The sequence below is a fragment of the Eufriesea mexicana genome, unplaced genomic scaffold (assembly GCF_001483705.2).
Source record: "Eufriesea mexicana isolate 0111107269 unplaced genomic scaffold, ASM148370v2 scaffold752, whole genome shotgun sequence".
Lineage (NCBI taxonomy): Eukaryota > Metazoa > Arthropoda > Insecta > Hymenoptera > Apidae > Eufriesea > Eufriesea mexicana.
In genome coordinates, this window is record NW_016908891.1 from 356,196 (window position 1) to 382,802 (window position 26,607).

General features: G+C 37.5%; 1 protein-coding gene across 3 annotated transcripts in view; it reads right to left on the reverse strand.

The window, feature by feature from the left end:
• Positions 1–26,607, reverse strand: part of siz (Brefeldin-resistant Arf-GEF family protein schizo) — a 125,190-nt gene that overhangs the window by 44,587 nt on the left and 53,996 nt on the right. Inside the window, exon 1 of one of the 3 annotated variants that reach the window (XM_017898824.1) lies at positions 23,986–24,041. The exons of the other annotated variants lie outside the window; for them this stretch is intronic. Coding sequence (XP_017754313.1) covers positions 23,986–24,026 — 41 coding nt within the window. The 5' untranslated portion in view covers positions 24,027–24,041. Of the gene's footprint in view, positions 1–23,985; positions 24,042–26,607 lie in introns of those variants that run through there. 3 annotated transcript variants of the gene reach the window in all.

Genomic DNA, 26,607 nt, shown 5'->3' on the forward strand with positions numbered 1-26,607 from the left:
ACAGCTGTCATTTCCCACCGTCAAACTCCTCGCATTTTCCACTTCGGACCTTTTCCTTTGTTCCACCGCAACGCGCTCTTTCCAACACGCGATTATCCCGTGGACATTCCGCGAAAGAACAGTAGCCTATTACTCGCGAATGTGTATATAGAACCCTAAACAAATAGAACAATAAAGCGAGTGAAACTTTTGGAATAAACAAATTTTAGGAAAGGAAAGAAATTTATTTTTACAACGTTACGTTCACTGTATAATGCTATGCAGCATTAACAAACCGTCGAGTGCCCCGAGGACAATAAAAATTCATACAAAGCAAGCAAGCAATTTCCAAGTACTTATATGGAAGCAACAATGTCTTTCTTGAATATTAATTCTTTGCGCTCGACGATCTTTTGGCTGAAGAAGGGTACGAGATGAAAAATTTTCTGCTATCAAGATAATGATATTTTTCCAGCAGTAAATAACAAATCGTATAATAATTAAATACCTTGCCCATTGTTACGTTATTTTAAATTTCATGTATTAATTAATATCGAGCTTCGAAATTTTACTCTCGAGTGCAAAGGGTTAACACTAGAGCTACCGATCTTTAGTGGGCACCTAACTGTAACGTGCACAGATTATGGTAATTTCAAGCGGTACGATGAATATGAGTGAATATACTGATTATAGTTCTTTCATAATATGAGTTGCTACCAATTTTATTCTTAAAGCAGGTGTCTGTGTTCGGTGATTGCAAAAAGAAAAATTCTGGGACCAGGCATTTTGACTGGGTCGGTAGTTCTAGTGTTAACCCTTTGCACACAATATATATATATTGTTGGAAGTTAGCTACTATCATGCAACGATGATGAAAGACCTGTTAGAGGTTGCAGGCCAATACCGATCTTTGGACATCAAGGGGTCGGTTTTTGGGTTTAAAAGGCCTGCTGTCCCTCGCTGCACTCCCTCTCAAATCAGGAACAGTACAGATACCTTATATATCGTGACTAACAGTGGCATGCAAAAGACTTGTGTTTTATTTGTATATTGCATAAAGTGTATACATTTTACTTGTATTAAACCTTTATAAATACAATTGCTGTATAACTGAATACGGTTACTTCGCTGCACGCTAATCATTTGGATTTCCTTCACGAAATTTCCAACATATATAATACGTATATCCTATGTGCGTATAGAGCACATATGCATATAACCGAAGCATTGTAAATCCGTGAACAATATGCTCTATAGGTTAATTCATTGCAAGTAACAAACCAATAAAAAGCCTTTAAACGAAAATTATATGAAGAACACTGGAACAATGATATTTTCGATAATAAAAACGTAACGCGATGAGTAAAAGTGTTACGTCCCGCATACATGCACATGTATCGTGACTATGACTAATATGGGAGAAAGAACGTGTTCGCCAGGTTGGCGAGTTTCGGCCAGACCTACGCACAGTATGGAGTTGCATCGGTGTCCCCAAGGGCCGATTCGTTACAAAGTTTACTCGTGTCGGCAGCGAGCGGAAAATCAAGCATGCCGGCGGCCGTCTCCGCGTGTCTTTACGTAACGAGTTCTGATTAGCTCGTACCAGGCGGAGACGGTCCGCCGCGGCAGAAGAAATGCCAAGGAGCGTTTCGCGAACTGCAGACGAGGCTGGGAAGATCGAGGGTCACGCGTGCGAATGCGAGCAGGATCAAGCGGAGGAGGAGACACCTCTTGGTACCAAGGTTGACCATCTTTTGAATTGCGAATTTTTTTTCATTATTTTCCATTTATCTCGAGTTTGGAAATTCTTCGAACTATCGAGTTAGGAAGTTTTATTTCGAGGTGACAGATCGTGGTATCAAATTTGAAAATTCTTCGAACTGTGGATTTTAAAACATTTTATTTTAAGTTGACAGATCGTGGGACGAAGGTTGACAATTTTTTTAAATTATTTCCCATTTATCTCCAGTTTGGAAATGGACAATTTTTAATCGAATTTAAGTAGTGATTTACGAAGGTGACAGATCGTGGTATCAAATTTGAAAATTCTTCGAACTGTGGATTTTAAAAAATTTTATTTTAAGTTGACAGATCGTGGAATGAAAATTTACAATTTTTTAAAATTATTTCCCATTTATCTCCAGTTTGGAAATGGACAATTTTTAATCGAATTTAAGTAGTGATTTACGAAGGTGACAGATCGTGGTACCAAATTTGAAAATTCTTCGAGCTGTGGATTTTAGAAAATTTTATTTTAAGTTGACAGATCGTGCAACGAAGGTGGACAATTTTTTGAGTTGCCAATTTTTGGAAATCGTTTTCTATAGATTGTCCAAAGTTTGGAAAAAGAAAATTTGTAATAAAATTCAGTGATGTACAAAGATGACACTTCTACTACGAATTTTAGAAAATTGTACTTCATGTAGTTTCAAAATTGTGAATTAATCAAAATTGGAAAGTAGAGAAATTCAGGAACCCGCGTTAATATTTATAATTCAATTTTCAAAATTTTATGCTTAAATTCCAAAATCATCAACTTTGCGACTCCTTTAAAATTTTTCTTTTTCTTTTCGAAAATGTATATTTTTATCAGTTGACAGATTAATTCCCTAGACTGCATAGTAGTTATTCATCTCTGTTACGCTGGATATTTGTAACAGACTTTTTCCTTGTTTGAGTACTTCTGACACACTAACTCGAGTGTGTGGTCCTTGATCTATTTCACTCGGAGGTTTAAAGCTTGATTTAATTACGATAGCGAGTCTAGTGAAAACATTGCAGTAGTCCATTTTCTCCGCATCCATCGTGCACGTAATTTTATTAAATATTCTCTTCAATTAAGTAGAAATTTTTTCCCTCGTGAAGCACTATTAAAAGCAATAAAAAGATACGCGACGGTGAAAGTTCGAGCGTTTTAAAAATCACAAATGTGTCAAGGGTCCGGCGTGTTCAAGGATTAATAAGAATTCTTCGACTGCCATACGGGAGGATTTGTTTTACGATTGCTACGTAATTGTAAGGACGGAAGAAATATTGGTAATTTCCGAAAAAGAAGGACGAAGTTACAGATAAAATCAGTTCGTGTCGCAAACCACAACGCGTCGACTTTCGCCTCGGATTAGAATGTCTCGAAGAGCGGGAGAGCTTGGCCTTTGCTCGGCGACCATTTGCATTCGTGGAGGTTAATGGATCGCGTCAGAAAAAGGAACTCGATTCTATCCTTTCGATCTGAACGCGAGAACGCCTATGGAACGTTCATACTCTCGATTTATTGTATTCCCTTTCCTCCGATCAGGCGTAAACCTAAATCTCAACGCGTCGTCGACTTACATAACCTTACTTGCGACGCACATAACCTTAATTTTCGTAACCTTAACATATCGATCGTTCCAAGATGGCAATTCGTTTATTGAGCAAAAATATCACTGTTACTATTATTATTACGTTTACTTTCGTTTTTAATAAACCTAAATCTCAACGCGTCGTCGACTTACATAACCTTACTTGCGACGTACATAACCTTAATATATCGATCTCTTCAAGATGGCAATTCGTTCATTGAGAAAAATATCACTGTTACTATTATTATTACGTTTACTTTCATTTTTAATAATCCTAAATTTCAACGCGTCGTCGACTTACATAACCTTACTTGCGACGTAGATAACCTTAACTTTCGTAACCTTAACATATCGATCGCTCCAAAATAGCAATCCGTTCATGGAGAAAAAATACCACTGTTACCATTATTATTACGTTTACTTTCATTTTTAATAAACCTAAATCTCAACGCGTCGTCGACTTACATAACCTTACTTGCGACGCACATAACCTTAATTTTCGTAACCTTAACATATCGATCGTTCCAAGATGGCAATTCGTTTATTGGGCAAAAATATCACTGTTACCATTATTATTACGTTTACTTTCATTTTTAATAAACCTAAATCTTAATGCATCGTCGACTTACATAACCTTAATTCTTGTAACCTTAACATATCGATCTTCTCAAGATGGTAATCCATTCATTGCTAAAAAATTATCATTATAACCAAACAGTTGCCATTATTATCACGTTTACATTTATTTTTAATAACATTTGGTGCATTTCTACTATTGTATTTAAAAGATTGATGCAAAATGTTACGAGATTACAAATTAAGAAGAAGGAAATGTGTATAATATTCTAGACCAGATGTATTGTAATCATAATCAAGTACATGGCATTACGAAAGTCTATATTGGCGAAATTTGTAATTGGCGGGCTTTTCAAACGGTGGGCAGAAGTTGTCATTAACAAGATTGGAACAATAGGTTATGGTATCAAAACTTGGTTTGTTTTTGATGTAAATAGTATTGTATACAGAATTTGACATCAAAATCAATACAAAATGATGATTATGAACATCTATTCATCTTCGTCGTTAATTAATTAATTAATTAAGGTTCGTAATATCATTTACGTGCGTTTAGATATATACATATATATTTAGATACATATTTTATATATAATTGTTCGAAATTTAGAATTTAATAGTATAAAATTCGTCTTCCATCATCAACGCCTCAAAAATAAGAGAAATTAATTCCTCTATCAACCTAGTATTAATTAATTATTCAATTGTCTTCAATTTTCGTATTTAAATTAACAAGAGCAGATTAATCTCGAATATTACGCGAGTCAGTTTTAAAGTTTGTCCTGTCAAGAGGTTACTACGACTGTTTTTGTCAGCAATAGAGATTAGCGGGTGAAACTGGAAGAATCCAGAACTAACCAGTGGCGCCGCCTCAAAATCAAAGTGGTACGGAGCCCCGGTGCCAATTTCAGCGAATAAAACAGCCTTCCCTTAATTGATCTCATTGAGTGTGCCCAAGAAACCGAGTTAATTTAATTCTTCACAGTGCCTGGGACCCTTTCGTCGTCGTTTTCGTTCTCAGAAAAATCCCACGATGAATATTCCGTTAATAAATCCAGCGAGCCAATCCTTTCCAGAAATCTAAGAAACTCGCGAGATATGAGACGTCGTGCAAAGTAATATACTCCTGCTGCGTCTGAAAAAGTATTCTAACCTCTATCTCACAATATTAAAAAGGAACAAAGAAGGGTAAACAAAGAAAGCAAGAAAAGAGAAGAAAATTAGTAGACAACGAAAATTAGGCCAAATGATATCTAACAATAATTTATTATAACGTAATCAGAATTATAGGTTAGAGTAATTTTCAAAACTAGAGGCGGAAAAGAATAAAAGAAAAGAGAAGAAAATTAGGCCAAATGGTCTAACAATAATTTATTATAACATAATCAGAATTATAGGTTAGAGTAATTTTCAAAACTAGAGGTGGAAAAGAATAAAAGAAAAGAGAAGAAAATTAGTAGACAACGAAAATTAGGCCAAATGGTCTAACAATAATTTATTATAACGTAATCAGAATTATAGGTTAGAGTAATTTTCAAAACTAGAGGTGGAAAAGAATAAAAGAAAAGAGAAGAAAATTAGTAGACAACGAAAATTAGGCCAAATAGTCTAACAATAATTTATTATAACGTAATCAGAATTATAGGTTAGAATAATTTTCAAAACCAAAGGTGAAAAGGAAAGGAAGAAAAGAAAAGAAAATTAGTAGACAACAAGAATTATACCGAATAAACGATTAACAATAGTTTATTACAATGTAATCAGAATTATAGGTTAGAATAATTTTCAGAAAATATAGGAAATTTAAGAAATCATGAAATACCCAGGTAACACGCTATTTTCACTTTTTCAACGTCAAAATTATATCAGTGGATATAATTCTTCAGAGATTTCTTGGTTTCATCGTCAATGATAGATAGGTACAGTAATTGTCATAAATAAATAAATAATAAGTATATCGTTATCATTCATGTATGCGATATTATTATATCTATCCTTTTATATCTTTCAATGATCAATCAAGATCAATAGATCTACGCGTTAAATATTCACTTGATCGATAAAAAATACTTACGATCATATGAAACGAATTATCAGTGCCCCGCCTGACCTACGGACAAGATGGCCGCGATATTAACGAAACGCCGAGATAAGGACAATTACGTAAACCGAAATCTCGAAGCTAAAAGATAAAAATAAAAATAGAAAAAAAAAAAATATTTCTTTGGAAAAAGATTTTCGAGTAATTCTCCAGGCGTCTGGTCGATGAAATGGAGACGGAAAAGACAAGAAACGAGGAAGTTGGTTCGCTCAGGTGTAATGGAATCGAGGTCGTGGTACGCGAGCTGTGAAACGAGCTTTAAGGCGCAATCGCAACGACCGTGTCGTCGTCTGCTCGGCCGTGATAATTGAGAAACCGAAGGCGCGCGGGACGCGAGGGCGCAGAGCTCTCGTCGAATGAATGCAATATTGCACACACGCGAGACGGCTGCCGGCATCGAGGGGATAAATCGAACGCGGTTTGAGTAGATTCCTCGCGACGCGCTCGAGAACGTCGTTCCCGTTCGAAAATGAATGAACCGTTGAATGAGGCATCCCCCACGGTGAATCCCCGTCGCCTTCTTTCCGGAATAATCGTCCCAGTGAACGACAGACGCGAGCTTTGTCTCCGCGGTGCCAATCGAATCGCGTGAAATTGATTGCGCTCGGTTTGAGCAATTCATTCCGCCACGTGTGATGACGGGAAATTGTATTAACTCGGGGTACTTGAAATTAGAGGCCTTTACAGAATCACGCGTCATTGGAAATAGGCTCGAATTAATTTCTACTAAAGGGTAGGTTACTTTGAGACTAATTTCGAGGCGAATATTAATTTAGAGACTATACATTGTAAGTCCTCAAAGTTGGTGTTGCTTCGGTTGCTCAAAATAGACTCTAATTAATTTTGAGCAGGTCGTGATTTGGTTCAAATTACATTGGTTCAAATTAACAAGCGCGAGCACAATTTGTGCCACCATTCTATTAAAATAGGCTCAAACCAATTTTGAGCCAAGATAGAATTCATTTCGAAGCGAGTATTAATTTTAAAAGTGGAGATTCCAATTGCTCAAAATAGTTTGATCACGATCGCGGCTCAAATTAACAACCTGAAGTACCATTTAAGTCACTACTCCTAGTCTACACAGATCGCTCATTCCGAGTCCCAATCAGAATTACCTTCCGCTCAAAATAATCGTTGTGCCCAGTCGAACTCAAACCTTTCCTAACCTTCAAAAACGTGCATTAAAATCGTACACTTGGAGCACTTTGATTCAACTCCTGGCTCAATGCGAAACAACGCAAAGACAGGAAGCGGCCATTTTGTATAGCCAAAAGTGGCGCAAACTAAATACCGCGGGGAAGTTATTCCGCAGCGCGTTTAAAGTTCGAAAAAGCCCAACTAATTCCTGCCGGGGAACAAATCAACGCGAGGAAAGAACCAGGTCGAAGAACCGCGTTTCCACGGTAGAAACGAAACGTCTCACGACTGGTATAATCGACGAGAAGCGTTGGCTAATTTTCCAGGTTACGCAAACACCGCTTAAACGGAGCGCGGCACGAGAAAGGGCGGGCGCGTTTACACGGGAACAATAACGTAAAACGGTTGCTTCTGGCCGCTCGTTTGGAGAAAAATCTATCGTTATCACGCAAGTGGCACGGTCGTGCACACGTCCGGGCACAGCGCCTGTTTCACCGTCACGTGCCCACGGTGAAAGTTACAACAAACGTGGAAAACTCTAATGACAATAATGTACGCAATTTCCGGGCCTCCTACGGTTCCCCGCGTTTTCCCAATGAGACCCTCAACGCGAAACGCCCATCGCGATTTATTATACGCGGCTTCCCGTGATATCAGCGATCCGCCTTTCACCAATTCAGTGCCGCTGCATACGCGCGTGCCCGATTTTTAAACTGCGCGCTCATTCCGTTTCGGGATATTCCCTAGGCCTCCCCGGGGAATTCCCCAGGGAAAATTCCCTAGGAAAAATTCCCTAGGATCTTGCGATTTTTTTTCTTTTTTTTTCCTTTTTCTCTTTTTTTCTTTTTTGTCGATATTTTGAAGGATTTTTAATTGCGAGATTTTGCAATTCGAGATTGAATTTAGTATTAATTGGCAGGTGTAAATTTACAGACAGTCTGGAGATTACCGAAAACTGGGTTAAGGAGCTAATTACGTTTCCTGGCAATATTAATTCTTATTAATCTTTTTTTATTATACTTATATATATTTTTCAATTATTTTATTATTAATAAATATTATTAATATTAATTTTTTGAATGTTAACACAATACTAATACCGACTCGATATTAACGCCAATATTAGGTTGAGATTAACGTTGATGTAGGTATAAATTAAATAATAATACCGATATTAATATTAATATCAGTTTTGAAACGGAAAAATTCCTAGGGAGATTAAAGTAACAGTGCGTTCAGAAGAAGTGAAATACTGAATAAAAGATGTACGAAGATGAATATTCATGGCAGAAATTAAATGTAACAAACTAAATGAAGTACTGAGAAGTACAGGAAAAGATACCCAGAGGAAAGTCAAAAGCATCGAACATCCTGAATCGAACTTTCTATCAATGGAAACAGTGTTCCCGTCTATTGAATATTCATCGACGAAGTACAAAATCGACGAAATAGATCAAATGAAATAATGTCGAATAAGAAATGGAAGGATATCCTTAAGACGTCCAAGAAGATTGAACGCTTTGATTCGAACTTTCTACCAGCTGGAACACAGTGTACTTATCATTGAATATTCATCGATGAAAACAAATTAATGAAATAAAGTAAAATTAACAATTAAGCAAACGGAGATGAAAGTATTCTGGAGAGTCTCGAGAAGATTCACTGCTTTTGGTTCAAACTTTCCTTGTCACGGAATATTCATAACTGAAACGAAATTTATAAAGTAAATTAATTAGTATAAATAAAAAATCAGAATATTCTGAGCAGGTTCAAGAAGATTCATTGCCTTGGTTCAAATTTTTCTTATTAGAAAATATTCACAATTGAAACGCAATTTATTAAGAAAATAAATAACTATATATACACGAAAATAGAATATTTTGAAAAGCTCCAAGAATCCTTTGCTATACTCAGTACTAAATAGAATATAATAGAAGAAAAGAAAATTTTGAAAAGACCCAAGAAAATTTATTTTCCTTATTAAAAAATGTTGATTTGCACAATTGAAACGAAATTAATTAAGTAAATGAAATAACTCTAAATAAAGGAATAGCATATTTTGAAAAAATTCAAGAATCCTTTGCTATTCTCATCACCAAACATTCATCAAATAAAAAATAAAAAATTCCATAAATTAGCTTTTCGATTATTACAAAATAATTCGATACAAAAACAAATAAATTTCCAAACCTTCCCACAAAAATCCCTAGCAATTCTCATCACCATTTACCAACTAAAAAATAAAAAATTCCATAAATTAGCTCTTCGATTATTACAAAATAATTCGATACAAAAACAAATAAATTTCCAAACCCTCCCACAAAAATCCCTAGCAATTCTCATCACCATTTACCAACTAAAAAATAAAAAATTCCATAAATTAGCTCTTCGATTATTACAAAATAATTCGATACAAAAACAAATAAATTTCCAAACCCTCCCACAAAAATCCCTAGCAATTCTCATCACCATTTACCAACTAAAAAATAAAAAATTCCATAAATTAACTCTTCGATTATTACAGAATAATTGGATACCAATACAAATAAATTTCCAAACTTTCTTCCAAAATTCCATTGCAATTCTCATCACCAGACATTCATCAACTAAAACATAAAAAATTCCATAAATTTCTCTCCAATTATTACAAAACAATTCGATACGAAAATAAATAAATTTCCAAACCCCATTCCGCCAAAAAATTCGACTTCGTACTCGAATATAACCTCGAATAAAACAAAAAAAAAGTTTCAATCGAAATCCTCCATCAGCTGGAACGACTCGCATCGAGAAATCCGTGGAGAAAAGCCAAGAAACTCCCCAAAGTTGGCCGGCAGTCAACGTTTCGACAATTTTAGCCATGCTTCCAGCCCTCTTCCCTTATTCTATTTTCATATGAAAATAGCAGCCACGGCTGGTCAACAATGATCGCCGTTTGGATCGGATCTGCGAGCGATGCCGATCCTCTGTCCGAGAGTTCACACTTATTCTAGAAGAAAACTAAGCAGTAAGGTAAACTCTACATCCTAGCAATGTGGGAACGATCCCTTTCCCTGCGTTTTATCTTCTGTCTCTAGTTTCCTGGAAACGTCCTGTGATCTGCGTGACCCAGAGAACAGGTCAGTTCTAACCGTTCGCTAGTTCAATAAAGATCTACACAGTCTTTCCACCGTTTCCACTACTATTCCTTTGCGTTACAACCCTTTTAACAATTTTATCTACTACTACTAGATTATTCCATTATTTTATCTGGCACTCCTGACTATCTGAAGGAAAAATATTGGAATCTTGTAAAGATATCAACGCGCTGGAAAGGAATTATTTGTAAACCGAGCGTGTTATTTATACGATCTCTGTCGTCCATAGTCAAAAAGTTTGGAAAGTTCCTGTAGAAAAAGGAACTTTGGATGGAAGCTTTTCGACACGTTAAGTGCGATGCCAGTTCCCAGGGATCGGTGCTAGATTCTCTGTTCGGATGGCTCCTCGTGGCTCCCCAACGCCCGATGGGTCGTCAGGAACCGGCCCAAACTGGGACCAAAAGGTGCCAAATCCGAAACATCGTAGAACGCTTTTAAAGTACTATAACTCGTGTTTAACAAGGACGTGTTTAACGCGTTAAATGCGACGCCGGCGATAGACTTTCCGTTCGGGCCCGGCCGGACCTCTGGACCCCTAACTGGCCCAGACTAGGACCAAAAGGTGCCAATTTTTGGTGTTAAATTCTTCGCCATCTTCGGACCTAACGTTTGAGAATTCCTGTTATAACAATCGATACAGTATCTCCGAGTTTTACGAACACTTTGCCTGCCACCGGTGGCCCGCTTGACGACCGAGTCTGGGCCTGAATGGAATGACGAGCAAAACGGGCTGGGTACTGAACGCGTTAACAACACTTTCCTGAGGATCTCAGACCACATCGGCTGCGTCCTAGGTGGAAAAGGTGGGAAAAGAAACGACGGTGCAGCGAAGAGGGGTGCGGTGGGGGGTGGAAAAAGTGGAATAGAAAATGCGGGAGTTAGAAGAGCAGAGCTTCGTGTTATGCATAATACATTTGTTTACTGGACCCTTTGTAGGCCGCTCTTTCTGCCAGAGGCTGCGGAGAACGCTGAGGCCGAAACCGAATTCGCGTTACAATAACTTTTTAGAACGACGTGGTGCACGGTTTGCCGGCTGATTATCCGAGTTTGAGAAGAACCGTGATTGTTGCGGATTGCGTGTTTTCGTTTCTTTTCCAGCAACTGGAGAGGGTCTTGTATGGTGGGGATTTGTGGAGAAAGGGGTTTAGTTGAAGGTTTTGGTGGAATTATGTAAAGCGTGATATAAGATGATTTATTGAGGGAAATTGTTATTGATATCGGTTTTGGAGAAATTTGGAGATTGAAGGAGAGGGTGTGGTTGAATTATACTGAGCGTGATGTGACGGGGAAGAATGTTTTTTTAAGTATCAGATGACGACGTGTGATATTTTCGTCATAACGAATATTGTACTATATATTATTAATAATATTATGTTTATATTAAATAAATACAATACAAATTAAATATATTATTTAATACATTAAATAATAATAATTGTAATTTAATATAAATTAATTTATAATTTAGTAGTAATTTATATTATTATCGTTAAAATTGAAATCAAATTATTATTACTATTAATAATATTGTATTGATATTAAATTGAAATGCAAATTATTATTATTACTAACAATACTGTATCGATATAAAGTTGAAATGAAATTATTATTATTATTGCACAAATAAAGGAAGAACATTGACAGATTTCTGTACCCATCAAAAATTTCGTAGGATAGGATTTGAAATATAGGATTTTTCATGTTTTCAATGAAGTCTCGTAGTAAAGTGTATATATTACATAGATCATGTTCAAAGAACGTTTATGTTTCCATCTAACATCGTGGTAATCGAAATGAATTAAAATACCCCATATTTCTAAACAACCTGTTTCACCAAGCAAACGCATAAATTACGATCCACTTCCTAGATAAAAAAAATAACTCTACATAATCCATCACTCTTCTTTTCTTTTCTTTTTTTCACCCAAGAGAAATCCTTTTCCTTTCTAAGAGAAAATCCACGAATAACGCGAAACTCGATCGATCGGAAAATCACGTGCAACAGACCAGCTCATTTTCCTGCGTACCCCCCAGGTTTCTCTCGCGATTAACGAGAGAAGGCCCCTAATCATCGCTGAAATTGCACGCTTTCGAGATTAACCCTTTCGCTACGGTGGGCGTAGCCGCGAAGTCTCTCCCGTAGAACGAAGCGACGTGTCAAAGATGCTAGCATCACGATAGCGCACACTAGCATTCGGTCTTTCCACGCAAATCTTTCGGGGAAAAAGAGGAAAGGAAAAACTGGGCATCGCGATAGAGCTTGCGATTCTTTGCGAAGAGAGCTGAGAGGAACGGGTAGCACTTGTCTTAACCGTTTGAGTGCCACGGGTCATTATTGTTTCCCAATCGATATTTGCCAAGCGGCGCGATAGCGCTTGTCATATTCCCTGTCCGAAAATGCCGAGCGGCGCGATAGCGCTTCTCATATTCCGCGTTCACCAACCGAGCGCGGATTGTCAGCTTCGCAGCTCAGAGCGCTGGCACTTTTGGACACAAAATAGAAGAAGCGCGATCGCGCCGCTTGGCACTCAAACGGTTAATCACTTGCGCTGGAAAGACGTGTCACGCACGTCGCAATGCTTTTGTCGCAGAATCGCCAACGACGTGGTACACGCGTGGTTAGGCAATTGTTACGGAAACACTGGACCGTTCTAGCACACGTGTCTGTGAATTTCTTGCCACCGCAAGTGGATAATTTTTGATTCAACTTTTGTGGCCGATGACTATAGTCACCCGTCGCGTGTAGATGGCGCCTGGTGACCGGTGACTAAGTCACCCGTAGTAGCGAAAGGGTTAATTATAGTATCGCAGGATGAGTGGGTCGAGCATGTTATCTAGAGTGCGTGCGAAAGGACGAATGATCGTGCGCTAGGATCGCGTGGACAGGATGTTTATGAATGTATTGGATGAAAGTGAAGAGTGTCTTTAGGAATGCGTTGAGTGTTTGGGCTACGTGACCCGCTGAGGGTAAGATTGCAAGGAGTGCGTGGGAAAGTGTGATTGGGAAAGAGAGAATAGGTATGAAAGAGGATAGAATGTATGGTTTTAAATAGGGATGCAAGGGCGTGAGTAGGCAGTGTGTGGTATGTCGTAGCACGGGGTAGTATATTAGAGTTCGTAGCAGAGAGTTGTGAGAAAGAAGTTGTTAGTTGTACTTGTGTTGTTAGCTGTAATGGTGTTGTTAGTTGTATTCGTGTTGTTAAGTGTAAACGTGTTGTTAGGTATAATTGTGTCGTTGCAGTCGTAAGAGTTTAGTTGGTAGATTATATTCGTAGTCTTTACCGCCACCGCACATTGTATATTATATTTTATGGTTAATAAATAGTAATTATATTATTTAACACCACCCTATCCCTACAATATTGTAGTATCGCAGGATTTCCACCTCGTGTACAGGTAGGTTTAGGTTAGGAATTCACCGAGGGTTCGAGTTGTCGTCGTGTTGGGGGAGGCTTTTGGGGAGGATATAAAAGAAGGCAAAAGTGGTTAGTGAACAATTCTTGGGAAGAGTTTTTGGGAAGGAGTCTTAGGAGTGATCAGAACAGAGTAGAGAGAAGTTATAAGTTGTTAGTTGTTTAGTTGTATTTTAGTTCAAGCAGGCTGAGGTGTAATTGCGTTGTAGACTCGAGTTGTAGTCCTAAGTTGTAGTTGATATATAGAATCGTATGATTCGCTTAACACGTTGAGTGCTACGTCAGTCCCTAGGGACTGACAGACTTTTCGTTTGGACGGTATGGATTCTAGGGACTGACAGCGAATTTTTCGTTTGATCATCATCGGTGCGTAAGACTGGCATTGTCAAGGGTTAAATTATCAATGACAATTAATATATCGTAAAAATTTAATTCCCTCTGCTAAAGTAAATCTTTACACTTCCGTGGCTTTTTTCGACTGATCGTTTCTTGGTGATCGCCTTTTTGCCTTTCTGGCATTCCCCACCCCATTATCTTCTGTTTATAATTTGTATATTTGTGCATTGGCGTACCATTCTCACAGTCCAAACGACAAAGTGAAACAAAGTAATCTTCTGCTCATACCCTTCGGTATACTTGAGCGCTCGGCATCAAGTGCTCACTAGATGCCGCTTGAGCGGAAAGTATAGCAAAATCGGCGCCGCACTCAACGTGTTAATTGTCACCACACATTGCTAATTCTTTCTTATTATTATTAATAAATAGTTCTATTATTTACCACCACCTGCGTCTCTACAATATTTGTGTCTTAACCAATGTCTAATTAGCTGCGATTGACGAGTATACTCGTCATAGTACGATTTTCGCGACACATATAGGTGCGCGCTCTGAGAAGAGGGCGCCACAGCTAGCCGGTTAACCTAAACGTTGGAAGACGGCCGATTGTTTCGTAACGCGGATTAATCACACGGATTCAGGTGTCTCGCGGATTTAGTGAAACGTAACAGTACAGAAGCACTTTCTCTTCCTGTTCCACATAGCGATTAAAACCTCGGCTGGTTCTTTTCGTTGCTTTTTCGTTTTTCCCCGCGGTTTTCAGCGGCGAAGAAGGTGTTACGAGGGAATGCGTGACGTAAATCGGCGAAGGTAACGAAGAAGCGGAATGAAAACGTGATCGCGAGACCGGTAATCGAACCGGAAGTGCCGTGAATCGCGTCGATCCACGCGGCCTTGCTAGCAAATTTTCCGCGCTTTTCCTCGCTTTTCTACGCGTCGCTCGAAAGCCAATGAGGTTAAGTCCGGAAAAACAGAAATGGAGAAAATTGTCTAGAGGTTATATCGGAACGAGAACGTATCGAGAAATATATGCAACGCTGGAAAAATATACAGGGTGTCGCGGTAACGGGGGGTACAACCGGGAAGGGGGTGATTCTACGTGAAAAAGCTAATGGAAAATGAGGAATAAAATTTTTGGAATAATAACACGAAAGCAAACGATAAATAAATCGTAAAATAAAATAAATAAATAAATGTGAAAATAAAACGAGTAATAAAAACAAAGTCTCGTAGTAATAATAACCATAAAATAACAAATCAAACAATGAACCATAAAATAAAGTATATTCCGAAATAAAATGAATATAATAAAAATAATATTAATGAATATGAAAATAAAGCAAACGAATAATAAAAATAAAATTTTACAATAATAATAACTCCAAGATAACAAGCAAAACAATGAACAAATCGTGAAATAAAATAAATAAATACCAATAATAAAGTGAATAAGAAAGTAAAGGAAACGAATAATAAAAATAAAAGCTTACAATAATAATAAGTTCAAGATACTAAACCAAATAATATAGAAATTGTAAAATAAAATAAATAAATAAATAAATACCAAAATAGAATGAATAAGAAAATAAAGGAAACGAATAATAAAAATTGTGGCGACCATCATTCTCACCCTCACCACTAGATGGATTCCGACTTTGAGAACTTTCTCGCAAGTCCTCGAAAAACCTCTAAATCATATATATATATATAACATCCCTTCTAGCTACACCACCATACAAAGGATACCGACGACCAGCACGACATCAATGACCATGGGGGAATACCCCCACAAAATAAAACTTTAGAATAATAATAATAATTCCAAGATAACAAAGCAAGCAATAAATAAATACCAAAATAAAATGAATAAGAAAATAAAGCAAACGAATAATAAAAATAAAACCATACAATAATAATAACTCCAAGATAACAAAGCAAACAATAAATAAATCGTAAAATAAAATAAATAAATAAATATCAAAATAAAATGAATAAGAAAATCAAGTAAACGAATAATAAAATAAATAAAATACGCATTACACATGGAAGCGACTGCACACACACACACGCGAGTGAACTAATTTCGTACTAATTTCGCCGTGGAACGACTTGTTTAATAATACTCCCATTGAAGCCCATAACTCGATAAGTGCGCGATGAACTATACTCCCACGGGTATAATGACGCTAACAAGCCTCGATTCGCTTTAGCATCCGCGACAGAAGTTGCAGACAATCGCATCACGGTTTCCTGATCCCGGCGAAACGGCCCGACCGACGATTCCGCGGTAATTCGACACCAGATGGCGAACATGTCGCGAACGGGCGTGCAAACGAGAATAATGCAAAACCCCTAGCCGATATTCCGCAGGCGCGCGACCGGAAGGACTCTCGGGAACAATCGCGATCGTGGCTTAGGCCACTTTCTAGTGAAACACGGATATCGATAATTCCATCCTCGATTCCAGCTGACACCGCGCAATAACGCGCATCTTGTCCCGATGCTAATGAAACGCGCACTGGGAATTCTGGCCACGTAGAAATCCTAGGGACTTTCTTTCTTTTTTACTATATTCGGGAATTTTTTAATATCTCCTTATATTAACTACTTATATTAATAACTGGAGATTAACGAACCTGAATTAATTCTCCAATACAAAATACGAACGTTAAATTAAAACTTTTTTGCTCCTTTTTTAGTTTTTTATTTTTTTGTTTTCTAAATTTAGTGATTTTTTGGGTATTAATTCCTGGGTGGGTTTTTTTTTAGTAAAATATTTCGTCCTTGCGTTGATAGGATACTTTTTTTAAATATTACTTTGTTTATTTTTGGAGTGACGAGTTAAGAAATTTTTAAGAATTTTGAATAACCGATATACGAGGATTCTAAGTTCAAAAAGTCGATGGATTACGTGAATCATATGGATCGTGTGCCGACTATTGCAAGTCTAATTGCGACTTCTTAGAACTGGAGAAATTCCGAGTTCTAAGACCTCTAGGAATTCTGGGAATGAAGTTTGTTATTGAGCAGAAGCAGTAGAATGTGGGACCAGAAAATTCAAGAAAATAAAATACCATTCATCTCCATATTATTTCTTCTTCATTTAATATTACTCATATCGATATTATTATCGATATAATATAGACTATAAATATACAGAAAATTAGCTTCAAAGATTTTTAACAATCTTGAATGACCTTGTATAATACCATTTTAAAATTATATCAACAGCAGTGACCACATACTAATAAAAAAAAAAAAAGAATGGGTCATCATGAAATTAATTTCACATTATAAAATGAAATACAAATCAACAAACTTTTTAGTCCACCCTATATATATATAACACGAATATATCATACACTTTTCATAAAATAACCTCGATTTTTATTTTTATTTTATTTGAATATCGGTCTTACGTGCCATAAAATCCCCCAGGAATATTACTAAACGCGCATAAGGCAAATGTACTCGCGAATAGATTTCATCCAATGGCGTAGAACGCTACTTTCGTCGAATATAAAACTCGTTATTTTCTACTCTGATTATCCCCAGCCCATAAAATTGCGAACACTACCACGAATCGTACGAATAAACGCGACATTATGCACATGACTGTGACATTAACGGATATCTCCGACATCGATTATCCGCAAATACGGAAGACCACTCTTGGTCGGAGCTGGAGCGAGCGAGATCTTGCGGAACGTGCAATGGCGACCGCGAGACCCGCCATCGCCGTTCCATGCGAAACTTTCACGCCACCGCGAATCTCTCCATCTCCATCTATCGTCGCGTCTCTCGACCAACGATCTCGTAAAACACCGGATAAATACGATCGGCAATCGAGACGCGAGACGTTTTAACAGCAGGGTACACCGCGGCGCGATCGCGAAGCGAAGATTACAGGCCTGCCGCTGTTTAAGGAAGAGAACTGTCTCACTTTCTGCTCCATTATCAGCCCGCTAGCGCCGCTGACACAACGATGCACGTGTAAGACAACGGTTCCCACAAGCGTTTACACGCCCCTGGATTCCCGGCTCCGGGCAAAATGGCGGAACCTGGTTAACGCGCAGTTATTGAGTTTACTCTGGATCACGTTTGCGGCGTTTGTTTCGTTGGTACGGGTTGTTTCGGGTTTCGACTGGGTTCGACTTGGGATATGTTAGGTTAGGTTGAGAGGAAGTATCGGTGCTTCGGCGAATTATTGTGGGTGTTGTTTTGAGGAATTTTGGGATTTTTTGGGGGAATTTTAGGGTCTTTGGGGGAGTTTCAGAGACTTTGGGAAGAATTCTAGGGACTTTGGGGGAATTTTAGGGACTCTTTGGGGAATTTTAGAGACTCTTTGGGGAATTTTATGTTCTTTTGAGGAATTTTGTAGGTAGGATAGTTTTTGGTTCTTGATTACCGTCAAAGTTTAATTTTTTTATTTGAGCTCTGTTAGAAATTTTGGAGGAGCTTTGGTTGTTGATAACGTCCATCTTTTAGTTCACGCTTTGTTAGGGACTTTTGAGGATATTTGGACCTATCTAGTCAAAATATTCTTTGCTCTCCGATTGTTGACTCTTTGTTGGGAATTCTTGCGAAGATTCCCCTTTTTTAACGAATTTATACATAGTACTAAATATTATAAAATTAACGAGTTGGTAATGGTCTCCACTGAACTTTCCGAAGTCCCCGAATCGGCAACTGGTCTGAGAATCCTAGAATTCCGAGTGGGCATCGCGGGACTCGTGTATTGCTCGCGATATGTATTAAGTGTGTCGACTGGTTCATCTTTTTCATCGGCCAAGATGTTTTCTTAATTCCAACCCACTCGTGGGAAGCTCGATTCCATCTCTGAGACGAAGGAACATCTGGGACTTGATACATTTCACAGAACGATACTCGAAGAACCGAGCTCGCTATAAAACAGATCGGAACGTTGACTGAAAAAACTGCCGCGGTAGTTGCATCGTAAATCGAGCAAACAGAGTAATCGAGTACCTCTAACTTATTCACTCCAACGACCCCGATACGATGACTACATAACCTCTAGATAAGCTACTCATTTGCTAAATCGATTAACCCCGCGAAAACGAAAAAGAGAAATTTATTTCAAACACCAAAATTCGAATATCAATCTAGTCTTTTGGCCCCAAAGTTCAAAAAGGTTCAGGAAAATAGAATTAATCGCTTCGATCTGCAAATAGTCCAAATATAGTTCCAAATCTCTCCTCAAAATATTCCCTAGCTACTCGGTCGGTAATTAAATTAAGACCCATAGGGAAAAATAGAAAATTGTTTTAAACACTAAAATTCAAATATCAATCAAGTTTCTTGGTATCATAGTTGAAAAAAGTTCAGGAAAATAGAGTTAATCACTTTAACCTGCAAATAGTTCAAGCAACAATATCAATTATTCCTTTCCAAATCTCTCAAAAAATTCCCTAGCTACTCGGTAGATACTTGAATTAAGTCCCATAGGGAAAACTAGAAATTTGTTTTAAACATAAAAATTCGAGCAATGATTGAGATTTTTGGTAAAAAAATGAAGAATAATTACAGAAAAATAGACTTTGGCCTGGGAATGGTTCATATGCAGCAATTTCGATGATTCCTTTTCAATTTTCCCTATTTATAGCTAAATTCCCTAGGTACAGTGTTTTATGCACAGAATGGTCTTTAAATTTTTCAGGATGATCTACTGCTGCGTGTTAAATGCAAAGCACTCCCGACGAGTCCAATCAGGAGGTCTTCAAACCCGACAAGAGCCAGGTCTTATTCCCGCTGGCTAAACTCGCCGGAATTCCCTAGGAAGCCTGTCGCGAATCCTCGAGCGGACAGGATTCGTGGAAACTCGAGCACGCTGGAGGAATCGAGTTTCGATTCCATCGACGAAATCGTGTTACGTCGTCGGATCGATCGTGGCAACGTGGCCGCGTTGTGACACGAATAAACTATCGCCGGCGTTTCCAGCGAATCCGTGGCTTTCTAGGACAGTGCTGCCCGTGCTTTACTCCCGGGCAAAATGGGTGCTTCCCCCACTCCATTTCCACGTTTTCCGGTTTAACTTCGTCCTATTGTGTTAACAAAATTATCGTTGTCGTCAAGGATTGCATTGTTGCGTGTCTATTGACATAGCGAGGGTCTAGGGTCTAGTTAGACCCCTAAATAGAATTCTAAAGTTTGACAATATTCTATAACTTTCTTGACTTTTTGATTCTGGAATATTAAAATTAAGAAGGTAACTATTGTCGTCAAAGATTGGATTATTATAACACTAGTGATATCATAAGAGTCTAAAGTCTAGTTACATCCCTAGCTAGAGGTATCAAGTCTGAGAGTATAAACACGAGAGCACAGCTTCTTGGTTTTTGATTATTGTAGTATTAAAATTAGGAATATAGCAAATTAAAATTTACTATTGCTGTCAAAGATTGAATTTTTAACACACTATTAATATCATAAGGATCTAGGGTCTAGTTAGACCTCTAAATGGAAGTCTCAAATCTAACACTATTCTATACCTATTTTTGTATCTTAATATTGGAATATTAAAATTAACAAAATTATTATTGTCATCAAGGATTGGATTATCACGAAACTGTTGGTATAGTGAGTGTCTAGAGTCAAGTTATACCCCCAGATGGAAATGTCTAACCTGAATACAGGTATTCCTCCATACCTATATTCCATCTAAATATCATAACACAAATAATTCAAATGTCTAAAGCCACTCCCCAATTGTCCTTCTTTTAATTGTCTTTCTAAACATCATCACCATCGCTATAACGATGATACTATACCAAAAATGTAACGATTACTGGCACAGTGACAGCTGTGACATCCTATTAAGAAGATTAATGTATATTCCACTATTTTATCATTGTAGGTCAGTACCTAGTCAGAGTCTGAGGTTATGCTGGACCACCGAGCAAGACTACTCCAGCAACTCCTTCAGAATAAGAGGAAGCCCATCTAGCTCAGTGGCTGGATAAAATACTACGGTCATATATCAGGCCAAGGGAACTCCGCTAGACTCTGCTCGCAGAAGAATAACCGGGCTTATTTTACAAAATCCGACTTACGAGTAGTCTCGTGCTTTTAATAAAGTGTAGTTGCCGGCAGTTGTTCGAGTGCGTCGAACTCTGCTCCTAACAACGTGTTCACTGGCCAGTGCATGAGCCAACTTGTCGCCCGAATTCCACGTTTCGAGCCTAGCTCATTCCCTCCCTGGTCCCTCGTCCATTTTGCCTTTCTTTGTCATTTTTAATTGCCAGATGAATATCATCGGGGAATACAACACTCGAACAACCAGTCTTCCAGTTAGAGATACGTTTGAGCTTCGTTATATCAATCGTCACGTTGGCTGCATACGTCTCTGATCCGTGTAGGCACGTACCTCTGATACGAGCGCGATAGCCACTCGAATCACGGGAAAATAAATCGTTCCAAGCAAAGTATATTTTGGATACATCCTGTAAAACGCGTATGCGAAATATGCCAATGCGAAAACAGATTCTATGGGGAACTACTGCTTCACGTGGAACGCAGATAACGACAGGTTAATTATCAGGCAACTCGTCATACTATATCAATGACATTCACTGATTCCAAAATCCAACAAATTTTTTTTTTTTTAAATATATATATATTAAAAAAAAATTTGTAATTTTCTATAGGAAATAGATATATATGAAACAAATTCATGTATGTTTTAAGTTATGCTAAATATGAATGTACATATCTATATGCGTTAAAAATAATTTATACTTTCAAAAGTTTATGTACATATATATTGTCCATACTTGTGTACTATTTGTATATATTAAAAATATTAATGTATATATTTGTATGTATGCAAAAAAATAATTTATACATATATATATTTAAATATATTTTTAATATGGGGTATATTAAAAATGGTTTATGTATTAAGTATTATATATGTGGATAAATATACAGTATATTAATGTATATATTTGTATGTATCAAAAATAATTTATACATATATATATTTAAATATATTTTTAATATTGTACATATTAAAAATATATTAAAAATTATATTGTATATATTAAAATTGTGTATTAAGTATTATATATAAGGATAAATATACAGTATATTAATTAATGTATATGTTTGTGTGTATCAAAAATAATTTATACATACATATATATTTAAAAATATTTACATATATATAAATTGATATATACGTTAAGTACTATATATAAATTATCTATTATATTATATATACACATGTACGTGTAATATAATGCATACATTACATATATAGTAAAATATAAACAGATATGTACAAACATATAAATGCAGAAAAATATAAAAACCGTGACAAGAAATATAAGCTTTCTCCTGTCCTTAAAGTCCAAATTAATTCCGTCTTTCCCACGAAATTATGACATGTAACGTGTTCATGGTTCATTGTGTACCATACACGTTGAATCGTACCGCGAACGCCTAGTTAAATTGTAATTTTTCCTTCGCCCATTATTCCCTAGATTCGCAGTTCCGAGCTAGACGTCCGCGACGTCTAATTTCATTGGTTAAAACGGATCTCGTATATTTTGTGGGAATTAGGAGGATGTTGCACACTGCAGAGGTTAACGAACCGTGAAATTAGGAGATATTGCTGTTTGAAACGTTGACGAGGATTGCATTCTGGATTAGCAAAATTTGATATTTTTATTATTAAGGAAATTACTATATATACCTGTGTATATGTACGAGAGTTGTTTCCTTTGGACTAGTTTGTAATTCTGTTAGAGCAAGAACTGACGTATCGATTGCAAGAGGGTGTCTATACTCTTAGAGAACTCGACACCACTGATGGGTGACTTTTGTCACCCCTGAGGGATGACTATAGTCGCATGGAAGCCTGCTGGTCTTGGCACGACTCTACATCGAAGACTTTGCAAGGCAAGAATAAATTAAAATTCTTTTAAATATTATTTCTCGCGTATAGCATATATTTATTTACTTTTATCACGTTGCTCTAATTAGTATTTAATTCTCATTTAATTCTTCCAATTTTCGAAACCATTTAAAAATAAAATTCCAATGGAATTTTCCAGAATTAAACTACCTGTGTTGAAGACACACCCTATATTATATTTGGATATACATTACAACCTTTAATGATATTTTTAATTTAGCATTTTCTATTAGATCTCAAATTTAGTGTAAAATAATATTTAATCGATAAGATCATCTCGATTAGTATTTTTTAAATACTAATATCTAAAGTGGAGTGATATCCACGGTATTCCACATTTTTCAATCGAATCTGAACAAAAAAGGAATAAGAAAAATACGCTGGAGTAGTTCCTAGAAGAATATAGAGACCCCTAATTACCTTATTAATTTTTCGCAACTCTCATTCTCTAAACTCAAGATTGCGTTACCTCCGCGTCACTCTAGTCAGGCGCAATCTAGTTAGGGAAACTTGCCGCTATAGCTTGTACGAAATCAGCGCGTCTCGCGAGGCTAGTTAGGCCAGGCCCCCCACCCCGCCGACTAACTAAACGCCGGGCGTTTTTCGCAGTGGTACTCACTCAGTGCGCCAGATCCCCGAGTTAGCCGAGCTTAAACAACGTTCTCTGCCGTATCCCCAAGCTTACCTGCAAGCAAAAAGATAGGAAAATAATCAGAATTGTTCAACCAATAATTCATCCCATAATTATCAACGAAAACCCGTCGCTCTGGTACTATTTCACCGCGAAGGATCTCGGTATTTATCTGTCCGTTAGCTTACGCGAGCTCTCGAGGAGCGATATCCGCTCTGAAGAAAACAAGTTTCAGACGCTATTTTTCTCGCCGCTATCTCTTCGCGATTTACAACGTGTTCGCGTCAGATAAGCCTAATCCCGCTCCGTATGCAGCTCCAAGACACTATTATCCCGTTCACTGACTAATTGCCGCGAGATTTCCCGACGGCCGAAAGAAGAAGCACGACTGCTCGTTACCTGTTGTCGCAATTCCATCGGAACACGTCCGGGAAGCACATGCTAGCGAGAAGGTGGCCGACACCCGGAAATCCGTCGATCGAGCGGAAGCACGACATGGAGAACGACCGGTCGAAGAGAGAGAGAAAGGAGAGAGAGAAAGGAGAGAAAGAAGGGAAACGACAGACTCGCGACGACGTTCGCGAAAGTCTACTCAGTCGAGAATGGATTGTGATCGAGAAAAAAATAAATACACGGTGGGGAAAAGAAGAAATGATGCACTCCATTATCTTATCTGCTCTATCGCTGAGATATATTGGCCTCGCGAGCGGAACTCCAGGAGGAAATACGCGGTTAGTTCCGTCTTCGATGAGAGCCGAGAGACACGCGCAATCTGGCTGATATTGCTGACTTTTTGAAGAGGTTGGTGAGATTGATTTTTGGATTGTTGATTTCGTAATCTTAGTATTGGAATTTACGTTGTTAACGTAGTGTTGGTTATGTAAATGCTGGTTGATGTGTTAATTCTTTTACGGCTTTCAAGACAGCCTTAAGGCGACTTTCCGTTAACTCACTAGCGCCACCACGGCGCGCATCTACGATAGATTCTGACTACGCGTGTTACGTTCGCACGATATTTGTTGGCTCCACTGTACTCGTGAAAGGGTTAAATATGTTAATAATGTTAACACTTTGCACTCGAGAGACGACATTAAATCACTATTTAATAAAATTTCGAAGATGGATATTAATTAATTATTTTGGAAATTTATAATACTAAATAAAAGAAAACTGTGGTCTTTTGGTTCTTCCATTTTTCGTCCATCTAATCAAGATTTCGGAGTGTTCTCGAAAATCAATGAAATAAATTGATTAACCCTGTTCTCTCTACGAATTTTTCCATTTTAATACACTTTGTTGTTAAAGAAAAAATTTTCTGGAAGCACAAATTTATACCTATCTGTGAATTTATCGAATTACTGAAATATATCGAATTACTACTGAGTCCATAATGGCGTCAGCGGAGTTCAAAGGGTTGATTATCTCGCAGAAGAAGGCTCACTAGTTCGATGGAACTTCTTTGGTCCAGGAGCTCGAGAGGGAAGTTGGATCTTATTGATCTAGTTAGGAAAATTAATGAGAAAATTAGTGACAGTTATGGTGATGGTACTTTAGGCCAGTTGAATGGAAGAATATATTGGTTCATTTGTGGTGCTGTAATGGCAAGGGGAGGAAGATGGTAGAATGGGGGAAATGAAAGGAAGATGGTTGAAGACCAGTTAGTGGACTCGTGGGTGTACTTTCTAGTGTTTTCTATACGGTGATCGTGGAGGTTAGGTTTTCAGCGAATTTCTGCGAATTTCCCTGATAGATCACCGTGCGTCCAACGCCTCCCAGATCATACATGCGATTTATTAGCCTGCACGACCCTGTATCGTGTTTTATTGCTAGTATCATCCGATATACTCTATCATCACTGATAAGTGCCGATCACGCCCCTAATTGATCTTCCTCCCACTTGTGATGTAAATTCATTAATCAATTTCTAATCAGCATTGAAGTTACTATTGTCATTTTGGAATTCACAATATTCTTTTTCCTTTGCATTCTCTTTGATAGAATTGCAACTTCCATGCTGTTACTTTCTTTTCCTCTTCGTCTTACATTTTATACCACTGCAGGTGTTTTCCTATTGCACTTTTTTGCTGCGGAAGTTCCTTTCCGACTTTGGAAAACTTCTTACCAATTTGCTCTCCCGGTAATCTTCTACCGCGGAATTGCTTTTCCGAAGAATTTTGTCGAAGTAGAATGAGGCAACCCCCAAGAGTTATATATAGTTAATAGATGATTATTATTTTTCCAACAGTGAAAACCCATTTGGAGAAACCATGCTCTGAAAAATTACACCATCGTGGGTAACAATTGTCAGGAATAATTTTGGAGAAGAGTAACCACCGACTATACTTGACTTAAAACCACAGGATGAAACATAGCACTGGCACCCAGGTAGGAGTAGAATGAGCAAACTTCTGACACCACCCTTGTATGTATGGCCGTAAAATATCAACGGCGACTCCACTTCGACCCTCTAATGAAAAAGTGCCCGCCGGGTTTGGTCACCCATCTTTTCGTGAACCCCGGTGAGTAATATTTAACCACGTAGTAGTACTAGTCATCCTTGGTTGACTGACCTGTGCTACCGTCCTACACCATTTAACTATTTCTTAATAACATATGCATACAACTACAATCTTTTTAATAATATTTTTATCAATTCTTAACTTCGATTTTTCTTTTTTTTCTTTTCTTTTTTCTTTTTTTTTTTTTAAATCGACAAGGTTTCATTATTAGGACACATCACTTTAATTTTACATCACGTTATGTATTAATCTTCCAATTTTTTATCTTCCTATAAAATAATTTATCATTCATCGTAAAATACAATATTCAAGGGTAAAAAAAGGGACGTTTCAATCATAATAGAATATAAAAAATGTAACAATTTATAATTCATGGAGACACGTCATAATTCTTTTCCCAAGAGGACTATCATCGAAATTGGACCTAGATGGCGGAATACGGAGGGCAGCTCGTGGGAGGAAACAAAACCGTAATGGCCGTGAATAATTGCCGAGCAGGCAT